At 44.7% G+C, this 23,461-nt stretch overlaps 1 protein-coding gene across 1 annotated transcript in view; it reads right to left on the bottom strand.

Annotated features, from left to right (window-relative positions):
• Nucleotides 1-23,216, bottom strand: part of VSIG10L2 (V-set and immunoglobulin domain containing 10 like 2) — a gene marked incomplete at its 5' end in the record, with an annotated part of 154,967 nt that extends 131,751 nt beyond the window's left edge. The window contains 3 exons of the mRNA XM_082274619.1: nt 6,144-6,419; nt 10,212-10,523; nt 23,138-23,216. Of these exons, the coding sequence (XP_082130745.1) occupies nt 6,144-6,419; nt 10,212-10,523; nt 23,138-23,216 (667 nt within the window). The remainder of the gene's footprint in view (nt 1-6,143; nt 6,420-10,211; nt 10,524-23,137) is intronic.
• Between the last annotated feature and the right edge of the window lie 245 nt (nt 23,217-23,461).

Below are 23,461 nucleotides of genomic sequence, written 5' to 3'. Positions count from 1 at the left end.
TAAAGATTTTATTAATTTTAAGTTTACAAAGCATACATTGAGAACCACACAGGAGATAATTTGAGAGAAAATCTATGAGAACATCATGCAAAGATATATTCTGTAAACCATAAAAAAGCGGAAGAACTCAAACTTTGGGGGTTAAGGGGATGCATGGAGGTGCGTGGTATGGAGGTTAACAATAGGGAAATCATATAGGTCTTGAAGGGCTACATAGTGATGGTTTGGTGTGAAGGGAGCTATAAGAAAGAAAAAAAAAAAAAGTGTCATAGAATATGAGAGCGCAAAAGTCATCTGATGTTTAAATACGGTAGTTAAGAAGACATTGTTGGAAGTAGTAGGCCGTGAGTACATTATCCAGGGCTGAAATACTTGGACATTTTTTTCTGTATGTATCCGTTGAGATGGTTGTTAGTTTCTTATTTATCTTTATGCCATTTATTCGATTTTTGACTTCGGCGAAGTTCAAGGAGGGAGTCTTCCTAACTCTAGCGATGGTCACCTGGTGGCCATAAAAATATTTGTAATTAGGGTTCTCTTCACTCGGAAAATATCTCAAAACAGGTTTATTGAGAAGTGTTTCCCATGTATTTTTGCATAGACTGGTATTGAGGAGAGAGCCGATGAGGTTGTATACCCTGATCCATAATCTATTACCTGGAGGGCAGGTCCACCAGATGTCCGGTTGAGTCCGGTTTTGAACCGGACTCAGATACCATTAAGTCCGGTTCAAAACCACCCTAAAATATGTAATTGGATAAGTGGGAATGTATTTAGCCAAGCCGGGCACCTTGTAAGAGTTTTCTAATCTTAAAACATTTTTAGAAATTTTAATGATCGCTGCCCAGGTCACTTGCCAGTTCTGTAGAGCTGGCCCCAGTTTAGCTTCCTATTCTGCTTAGTAGGCTGCTTGGGTGTGTATTGTAGGGGACATAATAGAGGCACTAATTAAGGAGATAAGGCCCAGAGATCATGGGTCATTACAGCAATACTGTTCAAATGCAGTGATGAGAAGAGGGGATGAATTGTCTATTAGTAAATAATTGAGGTTGTGGTGTTTTGTAGGTAATACGAGAGAATGGATGTGTGTTGAGTCCCCTCCTTTTCACTCTGCTGACCCACGATTGCACACTGTTACACAACTCCAACCTCTTCATTAAGTTTGCGGATGACACGACTGTGGTGGGTCTCATTAGTAACAGAGATGAGAAACTACAGGAGTGAAGTGAGCCGCTTGGCCGCGTGGTGCAGTGACAACAATCTCTCTCTGAACGTGGAGAAGACGAAAGAGATTGTTGTTGATTTCAGGAGAGCGCACACTCAGCATGTTTCTCTGACCATCAACGGTGCAACTGTGGAGAGAGTGAGTAGCACCAAGTTTCTGGGTGTGCACATCAGAGGACCTCTCCTGGATTGATAACACTGAAGCACTAGCCAAGAAATCACAGCAGCGTCTCTACTTTCTCCGCAAACTGAGGAGAGCCAGAGCCCCATCCCCAATCATGTACACCTTCTACAGAGGCACCCATCGAGAGCATTCTGACCAGCTGCATCACTGTGTGGTATGGCACCTGCAACGCGTCTTGCCGGAAGACTCTGCAACGCATAGTGAGAGCAGCTGAGAAGATCATTGGTGTCTCTCTCCCCTCCCATCAGGATATTTATGGAACCCGTCTCACTCACAAAGCTCTATGCATTGCAGGTGATCCTACCCACCCGTTACACAGCTTCTTCAGTCTGCTGCCGCCATCAGGGAGGAGACTGCGGAGTCTCCAGGCCAGGACCAGCAGACTGAAGGACAGCTTTATCCATCAGGCTGTCAGGAAGCTGAACTCGCTTCGAACTTGCCCCCTTTTCCCTTTTCTGCCATAGGCACCATTGAACTATGCACCTCCCCTTCCCTAGATCCTATATCCCTAGGTTCTTCCACCCCTTCCTTCCACTAGCATTTGATGACTTGCACCAGTCACTTTGGCAGCATTGGTCTGCTCACTACCTCATTCACCATGGAACTGAAGTCATTGGTCTGCACTTTATCTGTCATGTGCCTTGCGCTGTTTTTATTTAACATCATTTTTATTTATTTTAGTGTTTTTAGATTTTTAGGCTATATTATTAGTGTTATCTGTATGCACTGGGGGTCTAAGAGTAACGTAATTAAGATTCTCTGTATGTATGTATTGTACATGTGGAAGAATTGACAATAAAGTAGATTTGACTTTGAAGAGAAGGGAGCAAAACTCATGCTTTAAAAGAGGATTTTAATTGTAATAAGCTTAAAACGTTCAAAGTTCTAAATTAGGCGCTCATTATAGGCAGTCCAGATGCTAATGCCAGCTGATATTTCCATCTCTGAGCCTCACCACTGGCCATGAACTACAGGGCTTTATAATGGTGTTACCACATCCCCAAACAGCCACTGCTCGATTTATTACTATACTATGTTTTTAAGCTTACTGAAAATAAAATTCTATTTCATTGTGCAAGATTTGCCCCCTTCTCTTTTCTCTTTATGGGGTCAATTCACTAAGATTAAATAACACCCAAACAAAATGCAGTAAAATAACGCATGTGGAAACAATTGTGCCAATGTTCAATTCACTAAGAATTCTGCGGTAAAAACATATGCGGTAACGTTTCGGTAATGCAGTAGTTTGTTGCATTGAGCTGGTTAAGGAACGGGCCGGAAAGCTTTGAGGATTTTACCCCTTAATGACCAGGTCCTATTTTGCGATTCGGCACTGCGTTAATTTAACGGACAATTGCGCGGCCGTGCGACGCTGTACCCAAATAAAATTGATGTCCTTTATTTCCCCACAAATAGAGCTTTCTTTTGGTGGTATTTGGTCACCTCTGCGATTTTTATTTTTTGCGCTTTGAACAAAGAAAGAGAGACAATTTTGAAAAAAAAAAACCCAATATTTTTCACCTTCTGCTATATGACATTCCCCCCAAAAAAAAAAATCAATCAAAATTTTTTAATATTTTAGGCCAATTTGTTTTCTACTACATATTTTTGGTATAAAAAAAAAAATCCCAATAAGCGTATTTTGATTGGTTTGCGCAAAAGTTATCGCATCTACCAACTACGGCAAAGATTTATGGCATTTTTATTTTACTAGTAATGGCGGCAATCTGCGATTTTTTTGCGGGACTGCGACATTGCGGCAGACAGATCGGACCCCTAACTGACATTTTTGACACTTTTGGGGGTACCAGTGACATTACTACAGTAATCAGTGCTAAAAATATGCACTGTTACTGTAATAATGCCATTGGCAGGGAAGGGGTTAACCCTGTGGGTGATCAAGGGGTTAAATGTGAGCCTAGAGGAGTGATGTGGCTTCTGAAATGACCATAGAGACATGTGATCCTATATAGAAGGATCACATGGACTCTATGATCATTCCAGGGAGAAGAACGGTCAGATGTGTTTACAACAGCCGACCATCCTATCTCAGCGGGGAACGATCACAAGTGTCAGGCGGCAATTGGTCTTTCTCTGCTGGCGAGTGGGGGCGGGAGCGCAGGCTCGCCCCCTAGCTTCCCGTGCGCGACCGATGTAGGTCTATGTCGGTTTGCGCAGGAGAGCCACCCTGCCGCAGTAAAAAGGCGGCGGGTGGTCGGGAAGCGGTTAAGGACTTGCCAAAAACTTGTGTTGTTTCTTTACTCACTTTTTAGATGAATGGGTAGGGGTAGTATGTGCCTCATACCTATTCACATGGGGGGGGGGGGGAAGGAGAGAAGCGGAAGGTGAGGGGCCGCATGCAATTTTTAAAAGGATAAGTTCACCTTTGGGAACATGTTACATGCTCCACCTGATTTTAGGGTTCCCAATGCTGCAGATGCTGCTTACTGCCCTCCCTCTTGGGGTGAAGTTCCCCATACTAGCTGTCACTTTTTGAAATCAGTGCGGCCGTGCAGGGCTCCACTCTGTGTGTGAATGAACTACAAGCCCGGACATGCTTAGCGGTTGTCGGCTTGTAGCTCTAAATTAACTACCACAGCACTGTTGGGTGCAATGCTTTACAGGCTCCCACTACAAAAAATAATACATTTACATTTTTACCTGGAAACCGCATTTGTATTTTATGGTATACTAAAGTCTCCTTTTTTATGTTTACATGTCAAAAAAGTATATTATTAAACTTTTAAAACCACATTGAAATGTATGCCCTAGAAAATCCCATTAGAGGGTCTTGTGTCCATACTATTCAGTTACTAGGGATGTGTGCATTGCTTGATATCCCCATATAACTGCAAATCCATCCATTATGAAATACAGTAATGAGTAAAAGTATTCCTAGTAGGGGTAGATGAGGGGACAGTAGTTTCCCTGAATATTCAATGGAGCCCCAGACCAATGGGGAGAGGGCTAGGATTGGGTTGAGCTTTAGAAGGCATTTCTGTGGAAGTAACCAAATAGAGTGGCATTAGGTCCATAAAAAACTCCTTGATCAAATGTAGAATGGCCAAGGGGGCAATGTAAGGGACTAAGTAATAGGAGTGGAGGTTTAGAACTCTTATCTGCAAGTCCACTGCTCTATGTCATTACTGCAAAACGAACAGTGGTTTCACCCTGTTAGAGGAAGCAGAAAACAATTGATCTACTGTCAGGATCTACAGGTAAAAAAAAATTATGATATGAGGGACTCCTATGAAAAAGAAAAAAAAAAAAAAGATACGGTGTTAGTGCTAGTGACAGACTGCATTGTATGTGTCGTATTCTTTTTTTTGTTTAAACTATAATTCGTTTTAAAGCCCAACTGCAGCTTTGCTATCACTTTAAATAGTTTGTTTGGGCCAGGAACTATTTCCTTCATTAAGAAATGCAGCTGCTGTCAGCGCTTTATAAACGGAGTGTAGCATCAGCTACCTACCTACAGTATATGGCACTGTGTTCTGGTAGCAGTACAGGGACATACTGTCCTGTTCCCCGAACAAAACTAAGTCAGGCTGAGCGCTGCTATTCCATTCACAGCAAGCCTTGTATTTTTATGAATACATACAAGGCTTCCTCCGATTGGCTGTGGTGGAGAGGTAGACGGATGATGTCATGATCACCACCCTAGCCAATGTCAGGAGCTTGTAGCACACCTGCTTCTTGATAGCTGCTGGTCTCATTCCAGCATCCTAGTTTTGGCTGGGATTCTCCCTTGTCTGTCCACCTGCAAGGTGATTGATATAGCCAGCCTTTGGTGGAGACCAAACCTGATTTAGGCCAGCCAAACCGGCAGTCTCATGCTTCCCGAGAGCATTTGCTTCAAGTGCTTTAAGCTCCCTGTTTATCTGCCCTGCTTCTGCTATTTGGATTCCCCTGTTTATGACCTCGGATTGGAACTTGGACTATTATCTGAACTATTCTGAGCATTGCCTGCCTTGTACCTGGACTATCATTGAACCACTCTGCCTGTCTGCCAACCGCAAGTACCTGTTTGCTGTGCTTTTTTCAAGTACCGGTTTACTGTGCTCAGGTTTGCTCTGACGTAGTAACAAGGCATAATAACAATGTGTATAAGACCTGGGGGCCACCTAGTACCGGTAGGCCTGCTTGCCTTAATGGAAAAGGGGGTTGAAGAACACAGAAGCCAGCTATAGTGCCTACCACCTGCATTGGGGTAGGCATGACAGCCAAATTAGAGGAAGCCTTGTATTTATTCATAAAAATACAAGATGCGTTTTGAACTGCTGAGCAGTTCTCAGCAGGACTCAATTTTGTCCAAGGAACGGGACAGGAAGTCCCTAAACTGCTGCCAAAACACAGTGCTGTATATGTGCTGTATATCGTATGTGGATGATGCTACATACAGTTTATGCAACAGTAACAGAAACCGCATTTCTTAGTGAAGGAAATCGCTTTGGCCAGTTGGACTATTTAAATTAATAGCAAGCTGGAGTTAGGTTTTAAAAAAGTCCAAGAATAAAAGATCTCTGGACAGAGGCAAAGCAAGTTAAATGATGTTCTTTGCTTCTATTCCCCTGATCCAGAGACCTTCATCTGTAGATAGATATAAGGTCATGCTTCTGCTCATGGCTAGCATGTTGGTGGAGGCAATACATATGTGTATGAGGCTTTCTCTGTCAACTGGCTCAATGCAAAACAACATGCTTTTATAATGTATGCAAATAAAAACTTTACTTACAGACAACATCCAGGGACAGTCTTCCACTGGTCTTTTCACTGACCACGTTCCTCACAGTGCAGGTGTACCAGCCCGTGTGCGCTCTGGTAACTGGTGATAGGACAAGCATGTTGTCTGTGCCTTCCTGAACTTTAGATGTTCCCTCAAAAACCGTGTATTTCTGCCAGATGTATGTAACAGGCCTTGTTCCAACCTCAGCCGTACAAGTCATGTGAACTTCTGTTCCTTCGATTGGTTTCTCGTTATCGATCGTGAAACTAGGGGTAACAACTGGCACTGAAAACCAAACAAAGTGCAAAATTAAAAACTGTAAATAAATAATACTTCTAAAGTCTATTTTATTCAAACTCAGGGGTGGACAAAAGAATTTAGGATTTAGGAGCCTTTCAGCTTCCAATAGAAGGCAGTAACCACTTTTTCCCCCTCGGGCAGCCAGAAAACATTTCAATCATGTGACTAGTCTCTCCAACTGCACCCCCCCCCCCCCCATACCACCACCCCAATTTTAACATTGCTTAGCAAATTTGTTAAGAACACCACTTTAATTTAAATATGAATTTTTTGGTTTTAAGGCCATACTGTTGATTTAATATCAGAGCATCTCTATGGCAGATAGATGCATCTGCTTTCCTTTTCTGGTCCTGACCTCACCCATGCTCCTGGTAGCAGCTAGAGAAGCCATTGGTGTTCTGCAAAGACAGTTTACATGCGAGATTAGGCTTTTGGAGTCTTAAAAAAAGCATTTGGGAGAAATGGCCATCTTAGATTTATTCAACATGGATATATTTAACATATTGCACACCAAGAAAGGAAAACCCATTAAAAACCAAATAATTTAATTCTATAATAAACAGTCCAGTTGTTTGAACCTGTCTTCTCTTAACCTCCCTTTCTCCCAATGTCCCCATTCCATTTTCTGAGAGAACATAGCCTTGGGGCTACATGTGCTCAGTTTGGTGTGTATTGCTAGAATTTTTTTTTTTTTGGTGGAGTGCATGTGATCAGCACAGGGCCAACCAATCAGCACTATCCAGACAGGGACAACCAAGGGAGGATGAAAACTCCTCCTACAAGCTTTAACCAGACACTGAGAGAAGTCACAAGACTGCTATATACTGCTGATGAGAAAATGGGATTAATGATTTACCATAAAACCTATTTCTCTGATGTCCATTGATGGACACAGCTCCTGATAATCTTAAGCAGTAAGTTATACTGCTCCTACAGCAGTAGGACACTAGGCAGAATAAAAAGACTAAAATATGCCCACAGGCAGTCCTAGCAGGTATACTCCCCCTCTCTGCTATAGGTACTCCGTTTCGTCAAAAGCAGTGTCAGAAGTATTACAACTCCATAGAGGGGCTGGTGTGTCCTTCAATGAACATCTGAGAAATGGATTTTAAAATAAAAAATTCCATTTTCTCTTCCGTTCATTGACGGACACAGCTTCTGATAATCTTGACCAGTGGGACGTCCCAAAGCAGTGTTAACAACCTGAGGAGTGGGAACAGCAAGAAAATTCCCAAGGCTAAACAGTAGCCAACCAGGTAACAGGAGTTCAACAAAAACAACTGGAGCCCACCTGAAACAAAACCTCCCCCAATGAGGGAACAGACCCTCTAAACAGCAGCCTGCAAAACCTTGCGGCAAAAAGAAGCACCCGCAGATGCCAACACATCCACTTTATAGATTTTTGTAAAAGTGTGCACTGACAACCAGGTGGCCGCCTTGCACACCTTCGTCACTGACGCTTGATGACAGAAGGCCCAAGAAGCACTGAGCGCCGAGTAGAGTGCGCCATTACCAGGGAAAGGAGGAACCTAACTCCTGATCGAAAAAGCCTGAGTCACCGTCTGTCTGATCGATCTAAAATGGTCGCAGAAGAAGGGGGCAGTCCTTTTCGAGGCCCATCCGTGAGTACAAACAGTGAGTCTGACTTCCTAAAAGACTCTGTACCTGCCAGGTACACCCGAATTGCCCGAACCACATACAGGACATGCAACGCAACTTCATTAGGATGTTTTGGCCGGGGATTCAGAGAAGGCAACACAATGTCCTCATTCAGCTGGAAATCGGAGACAACTTTTAGAAGAAACAATGAAAGGGGCGAAGAACCACCTTATCTTTGTAGACCACCAAGTAAGGGGTGCGACAAGATAACGCCACTAATTCAGACACCCTGCCCGCAGAGGTGATCGCCACCAAAAAAGCCACTTTCTGGGACAGCGTAAGCAGGGGAATCTCCCGAATATTCTAAAAAGGGAGGCTTCTAGAGGACTAAAAAGCACCAAGTTGAGATCCCAAGGTGGTAGCGAAGACCGCACTGGTGGACTCAAATGTTGAACCCCCTGAATAAAAAAGGTACGCACTAGGGAGTGAGTGGCCAAAGGTTGTTGAAAGAAGACCGCCAAGGCTGACACCTGGCCCTTGATGGTACTCAAAGCCAATTTCTTCTCAACCCCTCCTTGAAGGAAGGTTAAGACCCGAGCCACCGAGAAAGATGATTGGGGTAAAAAGCGCTGGTATTAGCTCTCGGTCTGCTCCGAATGGTGTTTGGAGGGCAGAAGGCACTACTTGGCATAAGAAAGCACCTAATCATGGTGCCAAGCAGGTTTGTCACATCCATGCCGACCAAGAAGTTTTGGGAACCACGAGCACAGCCGGGGACGGCGTCCATGGTGCATGTGTTCAGGGGGACCAGATTTGTTGGATGACAGCGGTGATCTTTATGCTTGATGTGTGCTTTTATCTTTTTTTATGCGAGATGCCAATTATGTGCCAATACATTTTTTAACGTCTAATACTGCACTCGGATTGTGCTGCTCTTTTCTCTTCTTCGGTTTACTCCACTTATGTCAGTGGCTATGACAATTTTATCAGTGGAACTCAAGCCAAAACATTTTTTTTTAAGTTGGGGAAAGAGTGAGGAAGGTAGAACCCCTGTCAGGTTATTACTGTGTGACAGCAGAAGAGATATACCCTTGTTTTTTGTTTTGCTGACCTGTTACATGGCTGTCACCAGAACAGAGTAATGCCTCGTACACACGCATCGATAGTTGGCCGTGAATTTTCGGCCAACGTCCGATTTTCGGCTTGTTAGTACAATGCTTTCGACAACCGACTCCGACTTTTCGGCCGAAAAAAATCTGGTGTGCAGGCTATAGAATTTTTGTTGGCCGATTTTCCGTCAGTCAGTACAGATTTCGGCAGACAAAAATCTGATGAGCAAAACTGGGCATGCTCAGAGAAGAGAAAACACACGGAAAGTAAACCAGCACATGACATCACTTCTGAAGTTGGTTTTTGTTGGCCGAGAAAATTCATGTGCAGTCTAGAGCACATTTCAACCAACACAACAACACTGGACAAAAGACGGCCGATCGGTTGGCCGATAATCGTTGCGTGTGTACGAGGCATTAGAGAGGATATCCTCCAATGGGAACACAGATAGCCATAAACACCTGACATCGGTTCTTATGGTGGCCATACTCTATTTCAGGGGTCTTCAAACTACGGCCCTCCAGTTGTTCAGGAACTACAATTCCCATCATGCCTAGTCATGTCTGTGAATGGAGTTTTATAATACCTCATGGGATGTGTAGTTCCCCAACAGCTGGAGGGCCGTAGTTTGAAGATCCCTGCTCTATATGAAAAAAATTGGCATAATTTCATTCATTTGGACAGTTTGTTTGTTTTTTGGCCAGTTAATGGACACTAATCGGTAATCGGTTGTGACATTTTTAAACCAAAAAACAAAGGAAAAGTTTGGAAATTTTCTGCCGAATGAATGATAAATTGAAAGGCTAATGTGTTTCTCGTCCAAACTGTTTACAGTAGGTATATGTGAAAAAAACTAACAAAAAATGGGGTTCATTTATGTCCATTGAACAATTTATCAGTCATTCCCTGATGGCACGATCGTCCGCTCTCACAGACGAGTGTTCGTTTTTCGGAAAAGTTGTTCTAACAATTTCTCGTTTAGCGTATGGCCAGCATTACCTTCGAAAAAAATATACAAGTCTTTTATTATACAGAATCACTATAAATTAGAAAAAAAGGTTTCCTTACCTAGGACTATGAGGTCAATGTAGACTGCAAGCAAGCCTCCTTTCCTAACCACACAGGTGAACTGCCCCTCAGCCTGCAGAGTCAGTTTGTCTATGACCAGGGTGCTGTCTATCAGGCTGACGATTCCCAGCTGTGCAGCGTCCTCACTGATCATATCTCCCCAAGCAATGGGGACAGAGCGATTAGTTCCCAGAGCAATAAACGACCAGATGAAAGTGATGGAAGAATTAATTTCCAAACATCTAAGTTCCACAGACTGGTCCAGTACTCCATAGAGGGTCTGTGGGACCGAGTGCGTATCCAGATTCTGGCCTGGAAGAAAAAAAAAAGAATTTCTGTAACTGCTCTGCGCTTCATTTATAATAAGAATGTCTTGCATCATACGGTCTGTACTGCTTCTCCAAGACAGAGGAAACCTGACCTGTATCTGTGGGATAATACAGATATGTGTAAGATCATCTGTCCTCCATACACAATAAAAAAAATGAGAACATTTGACTTATGTGCAAATTTTGAAGTGCTGAAGCATCCTTAACAACTTCTTGCTTAACCACTTAAGCCCCGGAGGATTTGGCTGCTAAACGACCAGGGGGTATTTTGCGATTCGGCACTGCGTGACTTTAACGGACAATTGCGCGGTCGTGCGACGCTGTACCTAAACGAATTTGGCGTCCTTTTTTTCCCACAAACAGAGCTTTCTTTTGGTGGTATTTGAGCACCTGTGCGATTTTTTGATCACGCGCTATAAACAAAAAAAGAGCGTCAATTTTGCAAAAATAGCAATATTTTTCACTTTTTTTATATGAAATTCCCCCCAAAAAAAATGTAAAAATCAAAATTTTTTAACATTTTCGGCCAATTTGTTTTATGCTACCTATGTTTGGTAAAAAAAAAAAAAAAAAAAAAAAAAAAAAAAAATCGCAAAAAGCGTATTTTGATTGGTTTGCGCAAAAGTTATCGCGTTTACTAACAAAGGGAAAGATTTTTGTAATTTTTGTTGTTTTTTTTTTTAACGCATAATGGCGGCGATCTGCGATTTTTTTTTGCGGTACTGCGACATTGGGGCGGACAGATCGGACCCTTGACTGACATTTTTGACACTTTTGGGGTTACCAGTGACATTTCTACAGTAATCAGTGCTATAAATATGCAGTTACTGTAAAAATACACTGGTAGTGAAGGGGTTAACTTAATTTGGGAGGGAGGGGCTGTGTGTGTCCCTAGGGGCGTGCTTTCTACTGTGATTGGCTGTGGCTTGAGCTGTAAGGACACTGATCAACTGATCTACATAGTAGATCCGTGTGATCAGTGTCTTTACACCGAGGAGAATGACAGGCAGCTTGTTTACACAAGCTGCCTGATTTTCTCCCTCTCCCCCGCCGATCGCAGAGTGTCCGGCGGACATCGGGTCCGCCGGTCACACGCGCGGGGGGGTCCGTGACCGCGCGGGAGCGCGCCGCCGGCGGCGCGCGCTCGCTCCCCAGACCCTCCCAAGCTAGCGACGTAGCGATACGTCACTCTGCCTGTGAGGGGCTGACCGCCGCAGCATATAGTCGTGCGGCGGTCGGCAAGCGGTTAAAGCGTAGATCCAGCCACAAAAAAAAAATTTCAATAATCATACCCCCTGGACAGTCAGGGCTAGTACATTCCACAATGGCTAGCCTCTGATCTGTCCCGGTTTGCACTTACCTGCAAGAAGAAATACTCACTTTTAAAATTTCTTTTCCAGCGTTGCCATCTCTGTTGTGGGCAGCTGAAGCCGGCGCGATCCTCTTCTGCGTCCTCTTCTGTGTCTTCTCCCAGAATACGCCTGCACCGGCCCCTCTCGTCACTTCCGGTGCGGCGCCGCATTCCTCCACATCTTCTGGGCATGCCCAGAAGCTGTTTAGCAGGGAATGCGGCATCGCACCGGAAGTGACGAGCGGGGCCGGTGCCGTCGCATTGATTCCTGGGAGCGATGACGTTCAGTTCCCAGGAATCATTGCAAACCGGAAGTGACGGCGCGGGCCGCAGAGGGAGGAAGTGGAAGAAATGTGAGTATTTCTTTCTACAATAACAAGGCAAGTAAAAAAAAAAATCCTAACTATCCATTTCCTTTTCAGGTGAAGAAAAGCAAGTGGATGGCCACAAAATCGATTATGTCGATTTTGTGGCCGGAACTCCGCTTTAAAGTGGTTGTAATGTTTGTACCTATAGCCAAAGCCTATAACAAGTCTAACCTATAGGTACTGTAAATATCTCCTAAACTTGCATTGTTTAGGAAAAATTTACATTGCATGCACCTGATGATGTCATCGGCACATACGCTCTGAAGGAATGGCCGCCCATACCATTTCCTCAGAGCCCTGTACCACTCCCACACGCATGTGCGGGAGCGACGTCACGTGGCTCCGGCTAATAGCACAACTGGAGTCCGCAGACCCGGAAGAAAGACGGGCGAAGATAGATCCGGCCTCCAGCGGGGAGGACACAGGCTTCCTTTGCAGGTGCCACATAATGTGCTAGTATGCATTGCATACTAGCACATTATGCATTTACTTTGCAGGTAACCAAAAAGAAAGAAAAAATTCCAGGCTTTACTTCCTTTTTTAAGCCTTTTTCTGACACTTGTTGCTTACAAGTTAAAATCTGTATTTTTGGCTAGAAAATTACTTTGAACCCCAAAACATTACATAGATTTTTTTCAGCAGAGACCCTAGAGAATAAAATGGCGATTATTGCAATATTTTATGTCACGCGGTGTTTGCGCAGCAGTTTTTCTAATACAATGTTTTTGGGGAAGAAATACACTTTCATGAATTAAAAAAAAAAAAAAATAGTAAAGTTAGCCCAATTTTTTTGTATATTGTCAAAGATGAGGTTACACTGAGTGAACAGATACCCATCAAAGTCATGCTTAAAAATTGCGCACACTCGTGGAATGGCGACAAACTACGGTACTTAAAAAATTGGATTTTGCTTGTTGGGCATTTTGGAACTTCAGAGATGAGCTTTTTTTATGAGCTGAAAAACACTCAGGTGTGAACAGGGCCTAAAAGCATTCAAAATGCCAAGTTTGGCTGTTTTGAATACAGTCATTTTTTTTTTTTAAATCTGGCGCTTTTAAGGCTCCAGTAACCGGAAGTGTTGTAATCGCTTTTGGGTTTCTACATTGGAGACCTGATCAAAGTCGAATCTGGCTTTATTTGGGCCTTCGGGCCAGCTGGCGGACGTTTCGGCTGGTCGCTCAGGTCTCCCCCGGTATGACGGGAGACCCGGGTGAGCCGCAGAAGGCGGTGGGACGTCCCATCCTGCTCTTTGTATTAACAACCAAGCAGCTGCTTAGCTGCATCGGTTGCTATTACAAGAAAGCCGACTGTCGGCTCTAAACGATACTGGGTTGATGCCTCTAGCTGCAACCATCATTCCAGTGCAACCCCTTGAAGCCATACCGCATATTCTTAAGTTTCTATTTTAATAGATTATATTTTTGTGATTGCCAATAATAATAAGTTATGCACGGAATTGATTTTGAATTACTGTAGTTATGGCGATTTGAAGATTAGCCACTAGGTGGCCATGTTGCTTGTGTATTTAATTGCATTATTATCAGTCAGTAGTATGGTTATTTACTCTATTATGGACATCTAGTTCGACTTATAAGGTCGTTTCTCTGACTAAGCACACTAAACTGGATTGGATTAGCTGTTTTCCAATGTGTATATAAATAAAAAACTGACGTAGGTGATCATATGACTCCTGAAGACGTCAGACGCTTTCTGACGAAACGCGTCGAGTCTAGGGTACGCCGCTACGTCGGAGATGGAACGAGGAACTGCGTTCTGGACCTCGTAACTGTGATTCCCTTCTGTTGGAATTTGCATTTTGAAATGTAAGTTGCTATAGTTTTAATAAATGGATTTTTAAAGCATACTACACCATATAGCCTCCATCTTTTCTCTGCATTTGGCTGGGTTTCGCTTGGTATGGAATGGACCGCTGTGGGGACCTATATATGTACTGTAATCTTCCAAGGGACATCTGGTAAGTGGGCTGTGCATGTGGTGTCGGTGGAGGAGAGCACTAACCCACGAACACAAATGAGCAAGTGTCTTTGGAGATAAGGAAACCCATCATACTCACTTTTAGGAGTTTGGCACAATTTTCTGGACACGGACTTCACCATATTATTCACATTTATTGGACTTGTTATTGTTTGAGCGTGGTCTCCCCCCCCCCTTTTTTCTTAACCGTTTAGGAGATACTTACTGTATATGCCACCGATGATGTCATGGATGACGGTACCGTTTCTTCAGAGCCCTGTGCTGTGACCAGCGGCTCCCATGCGCATATTGGAGTCCGCGGTCCCGATCTTGTAACTGGACCGGATCAACTCGTGGACCCAATTGTCTTGAACGAAGGAGGTCCACGGGTCTGGAAAGAAGTGAAGACGTTCCCCCACCCCATGCACGGGTGAGGGCATCCCTTCAGGCAGAGGAGGGCTTGTATGCGGGGCAAGCGGAGCCTGCCTTAGACTTCTAAAAGTTTTCCAAATTTTTTCTTTAATTTTTTGGCTCAATACATCACAACTGACTAGATTTGTGCCCATTAACTGGACGTTAAACAAACAAACTGTCCAAATGACAGATTTTGGAACGATTTTTCATCTAGTGCATGAGCACAATAACTGACACAGGGTGGGAACTGACTGACACTGACATCACCAATGATGCTAATCGGTGTTCATTCAATGAACATCAGCGATAAGGATTTTATGGTAAGACAAAAATCCAGTTTTCTCTTTCGTTTATTGACGGACACAGCTTCATATCTTCATTGACCAATGGGACGCCCCAAAGCAGTGTCAGCATGAGGGGGTGGGAAAAATACAGGAAAAAAAAAAAAAAAAACTGAATTCCCCACAGGGCTTCACGAAGCCAACCAGGTAACCAAAGAGCTCAACTAGAAACAACTGGAGCTCACCCACCAAAAAAAAGACACTCTCAAGGGGCAGAAGTCTCTGCAACAGCGGCCTGCAAAATTTTGCGGCCAAAAGCAGCATCTGCAGATGCGAAAACATCCACCTTGTAAAACTTGGTGAATGTGTGTACAGACCGGTGGCCGCTTTGCAAACCTGACAACTGACACCTGATGACTGAAGGCCCAGGAGGCACTAAGCGCCCTCGTAGAATGCGCCTTAACAGGGAAAGGAGGAACCTGGCCTTTGATGGAATAAGCCTGCACCACCGTCTGCCTGATCCATCTGGAAATGGTCGCAGCGAATGCGGCCTGCTCCTTACAAGAACCCTCCATAAAAGGACAAAAAAAAGTAATCAGATTTGCAAATCGACTCAGTCACCGCCAGGTACACCCTAATGGCCCAAACTACATCCAGGGAATGCAAGGCAATTTTGGCTTAGGACACAATGAAGGCAACACAATGTCTTCATTTAAGTGGAACCCCGAAACGACCTTAGGGAGGAACGGTTGATAGCAACGTAGCACCACTTTGTCCCTTTGAGCCACCAAGTAAGGTGATCGACAGGACAGCGCAGCCAGCTCAGAGAGCCTGCGTGCAGAATAGCTACCAAGAAAGCCACTTTCTGTGACCAGGTAAGCAGAGGAATCTCACAAATATTTTCAAAGGGCAGTTTTTGAAGAACCAACAGTACCAGATTAAGATCCCATGGGGGCACGAGTAACCGTACCGGAGGAGCCCGGTGGCGAACCCCCTGCACGAAGGTGTGGACCAAGGAATTTTTTGCCAACAGCCTTTGGAAGAAAATTGCCAAGGGGCAAGTCGCCACGGGGCATCGGCTATCAGCCTTACCAGGCCTGCCTACAAAGACCGGCAAGGCCAGTCTGGGGCCATCAGAATAACTGGAATCCCTTCTGCTTTGATTCTGCGCAGAAGCAGAGGAAAAGCATATATTAGGTGATACTGGCCCAAAGGGGCCACCAGAGCGTCTGCCAGAGGGTCTCGGGACTTTGCCACAAACCTCAGAACCTTCCGAGTGGATGCGTAAGGGTAACAGGTCCACATCGGGGGTCCCCCACTGGAGACACAGTTGTTGAAACACCTTCGGGTGGAGGGACCATTTGCCTCACGGCCTGCCGACTGAGGTAATCCGCCTGCCAATTTTCCACCCTGGAATATGGACAGCAGAGAGGACGGGAACAAATCGCTCTGCCCACCTCAGAATGCCAGCCACTTCTTTGGCCGCTAGGGCACATTTGGTGCCCCCTTGATGATTGACATATGTCACGGCCGTGGCGTTGTCTGATTGGATCCTAACCGAACACCCCTGCCGGCGATCTGTCCACTGGGACAGGCAAAGCCTGATCGCCCGAAATTCCAGGATATTGATCGTCAGACTGGACTCCTCCTGAGACCAGACTCCCTGGGCTGATTCACTGCCATAAGACACCTCCCCATCCGGACAGGCTGGCGTCCGTGGAGACCACCGTCCAGTGCAGGGAGAAAAAAATACTTTTCCTGTCGAAGTGCCGGGGAGCAAAGCCACCAAATTAGGGATCCCCTCGTACCACTGCTTAACAGGATGAGATTGCCCAGGGACCGTGGATTCTTGTCCCATTTTGCTAGAATCTCTTTTTGCAGAGGTCTGGTATATAACTGAGCAAATGGAACCGCCTCGAAGAGACCATCACTTGCATGCAAGTCCTGAGAGATGACCGGCGGTTGGATAACCAAAGTCAAATCGCCTGCTGCATTTTCAGCATCTTTGTTTCTGGAAGAAACACCTGGGCTGAGGCTGAATCCAGAGTCAGACCCCGGTAGTCCAGCTTGGTGGGCAGAGTCAACTGATTTCTGAAAATTCGAGTTCTGAAAATTCAGAGTTCAGAGCAACTCTTGCAGAGTTCGCACCGTGATGTCCAGATCTTCCTTCAGGACAGATGGAGACTCTGCTCTCAGAAGGAGATCGTCCAGGTACCCTAGTACCGAGATCCCCCACTGCCTGAGTAAGGCTAACACCGGGGCCAACAATTTTGTGAACGCCTGAGGAGCTGAGGCAAGACCAAAGGGTAACGCCACAAATTGATAGTGCTCCTCGCCTACTGCAAAATTAAGAAAACGCTGATGCCCAACATATATTGGGATATGGAGGTAAGCGATCCTAGATATCGATAAGAGGCCAGAAAATCCCCTTGATGAAGGGAAGCCAATACCGTGCGAATGGACTCCATTCTGAATTTCTGAAACTACACAAAGCGGTTAAGGGCCTTGAGGTCCAAGATTGGACAGGCCTTGCCCTCCTTCCTGGGAACCGCAAATAGGTTTGAATAAAACCCTTGAAAACGTTCCGACTCTGGGATTGGTACAAATACTCCTTATGACAGCAGATCCTGAACTGCCCTGAGAAGACCCTGAAGCCGATCCGGGGACAAGCGCAGATTAAAAGTAAAGAATCTTGCCGGGGACAAGGACCAAAACCCGATCTTGTAACTGGGCTGGATCAACTCGTGGACCCATTTGTCTTGAACGAAGGAGGTCCACGGGACTGGAAAGAAGTGAAGATGTTCCCCCCACCCCATGTGCGGGTGAGGGCGTCCCTTCAGGCAGAGGAGGGCTTGTATGCGGAGCAAACAGAGCCTGCCTTAGACTTACCAACCCAGGGTCTCTTGGAGCCTCCTGAGAAGGTAAGGGAGGATTTAGATAAAAAAATTTGGGAAATCCACGCTAGGATAATGAAACTTGATGCTGGCTGCGGCCTACCTCTTATATATATTCCAATATGGATATATTATGAAGTGTAAATAGGGGGAGTTAATATGGCGCTGCCCAATATATCTAAATACCAACCAAAAAATATATGTGTGGGGATAACGTGTCTAAGTAATTAATATAAGATGCTCAAAGAAAAAAGGAAAAATCTATATAAAGTGACTAAGTGTTAGGACTAATTGATAGCCCAAAACGGTAGATAGATTGGGAGGTAAGTTAAAGATGCAAAAATATAGGCAAATAAATCGGTAATCCAATATAGTAAACTTTGTGTTTCTTTGAGCATGTTATATTGATTACTTAGACACGTTATCCCCACACATATATTTTTTGGTTGGTATTTGGGCCAAGAAGACAGGACCACGTTTGCGGCGAAGCGCTCTGCTCTTTGTAACCTGTGGGAGCAGGGTACTCTTGCCTCCCGTGAGACCTTTTATGATCTCTTTCATGGAAGCTCTGAACAAGAGGTCTCCCACGAAGGGGAGATCCGCAGCACCTTTTTGGAAGCCTGGTCCGCAGACCAGCATTTCAACCAGGTCATGCGGCGCAGAATCACCGCCGTCACTGACACCCTGCAGGCTAAAGGGGCCACGTCCAAGGAGGCATCACAAATATACTGTGGCCCCTGTATCAACTTGTCCGTCAGCTCAGGAGGATCCTGACGCAAAAGCTTTGCCCATTCCGTTAAAGTCTGGGAGACCAAGGTTATGGCAAACACCGGCCTCAAGATTGGACCTGCCACGGTAAAAAGATAGCGGGCCAGAGATTCAGCCTTCCTATCTACAGGGTCTTTAAAGGACGGAGCGTCCTCCACTGGCAGCAACATGACTTTATTTAACCTACAAACCTGAGAATCCACCACCGGTGGAATGGTCAGTTTCTTTAAGAGGGACTCCTAAAATGGATACCTACTAGCGAAATGCTTAGGTATGCCAAACATGCATTTCAGGGACCCCCACTGACTAGCGACAATCTCATCAAAATAGGCAGGAAAGGAGAACACCTTAGTCACCTTGGATGGTCTTCAGGTGCAAAATTTCACCGGCGTGGCCAAAGCAGCATTAGCTGTGTCCTCCATTTTTATACATACAATCAGTGACTCCACAAGTGCCTTTTCTTGCGCAGATGTAGTGGAAGAGGAATCATCCTCACTGTCAAAGCACACGAAGTGCATGGATGCAGACCCTGTGGGGTGACTCTTGCCCGCGGGGGCCAAATCAGCCTGAGTCTGAGGAAGCAGGGGAAGGCGGAGGGCTTTTTTTTACTAGGTCTCTTTCGGACAGCCATGTCCACTTTTGACACCAATGACTGTAGGACCGCCGTCATGGCGGCCAGACCCAGAGGGTCCAGCAGCTTCTGAGAGTGGGTCAGGTGGTGACACGTGTTTTAGGGGCTCCATGGTACCCTGGGGACCACAAGCAAAAGTAATGTAAAAACGCTGTGAAAACACCACCCACCGCTACACCGGTGGCACTGCAGGTCCCCCCTAATCTCTTCTTCTCAAGAGAGAATAAATAAGGTTTTTCTACTAATCTTACCTCGTAGCTGAGCTCATATACAGTACCTCAAAAAAGTTGACAACACTGAAAAAAATGGCACTTTGCTACAATGTAAATTAGTGAGTGTACAGCTCGTATAACAGCGTACATTTTCTGTCCCCTCAAAATAACAACACACAGCCATTAATGTCTAAACCGCTGGCAACAAAGGTGAGTACAACCCTAAGTGAAAATATCCAAATTGGGCCCAATTACCAATTTTTCCTCCCCGGTGTCATGTGACTCGTTAGTGTTACAAGGTCTCAGGTGTGAATGGGGAGCAGGTGTGTTAAATTTGGTGTTATTGCTCTCACCCTCTCATACTGATCACTGGAAGTTCAACATGGCATCAAGGCAAAAAACTCTCAGAGGATCTGAAAAAAATAATTGTTGCTCTACATAAAGATGGCCTAGGGTATAAGAAGATTGCCAAGACCCTGAAACTGAGCTGAAGCACAGTAGCCAAGACCATACAGTGGTTTAACAGGACAGGTTGCACTCAGAACAGGCTTCGCCATGGTCGACCAAAGCAGTTGAGTGCACATGCTCAGCATCCTATCCAGAGGTTGTCTTTGGGAAATAGACATATGAGTGCTGCCAGCATTGCTGCAGAGGTTGAAGGGGTGGGGGGTCAGCCTGTCAGTGGTCATACGCCGCACACTGCATCAAATTGGTCTGCATGGCTGTCATCCCAGAAGGGATCCTCTTCTAAAGATGATGCACAAGAAAGCCCGCAAATAGTTTGCTGAGACAAGCAGACTAAAGGCCCGTACACACGTGCAGATTGTCGGCCGAAAAGATTCGGCCGACGACAGATCGGCCGATTTTCGGCTTGTTAGTATGATGCTTCCGACAGCGCACTTTCGGCCGAACAGAATCTGTCGTGCAAGCATTAAAATTTTTGTATGCAGTCACCAGAACGGCCGATTGTTCGCCAGTCAGTACAGAATTCGGCCGACAGACAGCAGATTTGCAAGACTGGGCATGCTCAGAAAAGAAAAAACACAGGGAAAGTTAACCATCACATGACATCACTTGTGCAGTCGGCAGACAAAATTCGTGTGCAGTCTTTTGCACTTTTCAGCGGACACGACAGCCCGGGGACAAAAGACGGCCGATCGGTCGGCCGACGATCGGTACGTGTGTACGGGGCTTAAGGACATGGATTACTGGAACCATGTCCTGTAGTCTGATGAGGTCAAGATAAACTTATTTGGTTCAGATGGGGTCAAGTGTGTGCGGCGGCAACCAGGTAAGGTGTACAAAGACAAGTGTATCTTGCCTACAGTCAAGCATGGTGGTGGAAGTGTCATGGTCTGGGGCTGCATGAGTGCTGCCGGAACTGGGGAACTACAGTTCATTGAGGGAACCATGAATGCCAACATGTACTGTGACATATTGAAGCAAAGCATGACCCCTCCCTTCAGAGACTGGGCCGCAGGGCAGTATTCCAACATGATAATGACCCCAAACACACCTTTAGGACAACCACTGTCTTGCTAAAGAAGCTGAGGGTAAAAGGTGATGGACTGATCAAGCATTTCTCCAGACCTAAACCCTATTGAGCATCTGTGGGGCATCCTCAAACAGAAGGTGGAGGAGCGCAAGGTCTCTAACATCCACCAGCTCCGTGATGTCATCATGGAGGAGTAGAAAATGACTCCAGTGGCAACCTGTGAAGCTCTGGTGAACTCCATGCCCAAGTGCTGGAAAATAATGGTGTAAATATTGACACTTTTGGCCCAATTTGGACATTTTCAATTAGGGGTGTCCTCACTTTTGTTGCCAGCTGTTTAGAGAATAACCACTTCTTTTTGACCACAGATCTCACAAAAAAAGGACATGTCCTGCTTATTTCTATTACAAGGGAAGTTTCCTTGTACTGTAATAGGAATAAAAGTGACCAAAAACATTTTTTTTTAAAGGGACAGTGTAAAAATGAAAGGTAAAATAAATAAGAAAAATTAAAAAATAAAAATTTAAAGCACCACGTCCCTCCGAGCTCACACGCAGAAGCGAACGCAAGTCGCGCCCACATATGTAAAGGGGTTCAAACCACACACGTGAGGTATGGCATCGATTGTTAGAGCAAAAGCAATAATTCTAGCCCTAGACCTCCTCTGTAACTCTAAACTTGTAACCTGTAGAAATTTTAAAGCGTTGCCTATGGAGATTTTTAAGTATCAAAGTTTTTTGGCATTCCACGAGCATGTACAATTTTGAAACATGACATGTTAGGTATCAATTTACTCAGCGTAACATTCTCTTTCACATTATAGAAAAAAATTGGGCTAACTTTACGGTTTTCTTTTTTTTTTAAATTAAAATTGGTGTATTTTTTCCAAAGAAATTGCGTTTGCAAGACCGCTGCACAAATACTGTGCGACAAAGTATTGCAACGATCTCCATTTTGTTCTCTAGGGTCTCTGCTAAAAAAAAAATATATAATGTTTGGGGGTTCCAAGTAATTTTCTAGCAAAATATACTAATTTTAACTTGTTAACAAATGTCAGAAATAGGCCTGGTCCTTAAGTGGTTATAGGCCCAATTTGGACATTTTGACTTAGGGGTGTACTCACTTTTATTGCCATCGGTTTAGACATTAATGGCTGTGTGTTGAGTTATTTTGAAGGGACAGCAAATTTACACTGTTAGTGTCTGTTCACACTAGGGCGACACTACTTTGGGCGAGTTATGCCGTCGCCCGTGCACCGCGACTTCGGCGCGGCTTGCAACGACTTCAAATAATGGAAGTCAATGCAAGTCGCTCCGCTGTCGCCCCGAAGAAGTGCAGGAACCTTTTTGATAAGTTGGAGCAACTTGAGTCGCTCCTATTAGAACGGTTCCAATTGCACAGCACGGTCCGCTACTTGTCAGGCGACCAAATCGCCTGACAAGTCAGAACAGTGTGAACCGGCACTTATACAAGCTGTACACTCACTATTTTACATTGTAGCAAAGTGTCATTTCTTCAGTGTTATCACATGAAAAAATACAATAAAATATTTACAAAAATGTGAGGGGTGTACTCACTTTTGTGAGATACTGTATATACTGAACACTAAAAGGTGGTCCATTAGTGATGTCAGAGGCCATGGTTGAGGCCCCCCAAACCCCACTAAAAACCACTGATGTAGGGTGTAGGCTACTTCCAAACTAGGGTTTCCCTCTACTCACATAGGGACCTTGGGTAAAAAAATTTCAGGTGCAGAAAAAGTCTTAAAAAGGACAAAATTGATGAAGCAAGAGCAAATGATTGTGTTTGGGTACAAGTTATATCTAATGCATTTCTGGAGTTGCCAGGGCTTAGAAGTACAAGACAGCAAAAGACTTCTGTATATAGGTCAATACAGAGGTCACACTCTGAGTTGCTACCTCACCTTTTCATTCAACCAACACATCAATAACCAGAAAGGCAGACACTGACATTTGCTGCACTGGATGTACTTGTTACTGCCAAGTCAATCAGGCTTCCCTACTTCCAAGCCCTGAAGGAGGAGGATCCTGTTACCCCCAAAATGCAATCAACTTATATTAAACGATGATCATTTGCACCTGGCCACCTCATGTTGTTTGGCACCTGGCACTCCTTTTCGTCTACACTTTGTCTGCAGGCACTCATAAGTGATTCTTCTGTATAAATCAATTAACCGTAAGCTACTCACCAAAGGAAAAAGTTTGGAAAACACAGAGGACGATCAAGACTGCCTTGAGATGACAATTTCCTATCAGTCCATAATCCATTTCCCCATTTCGCTTGCAGAAAAATCCTCCAAAAGAGAAGTTGTGCAGAGATCTCCCTTCCCTGCTGGCCCTTTGGTTTATGGAATCACTACTGATGGAATTCGCTCAAAATTTCCATCATCCATTTACACTAATGCACGATGCTCGTGTTACACCCTCTGAATAATTCACTCGAGTGTCTTTATCGTGTTTCCTGTTGCATACTGTTGTCCCATCTTAATTTATAATGCAAGAGGAGGTTCACA

Source organism: Pelophylax lessonae, assembly GCF_965119305.1.
Source record: "Pelophylax lessonae genome assembly, chromosome: 12".
Classification (NCBI taxonomy): Eukaryota; Metazoa; Chordata; class Amphibia; order Anura; family Ranidae; genus Pelophylax; species Pelophylax lessonae.
Note: the sequence above shows the minus strand (reverse complement) of the source record. Positions and strands in the feature narration are given on the sequence as shown.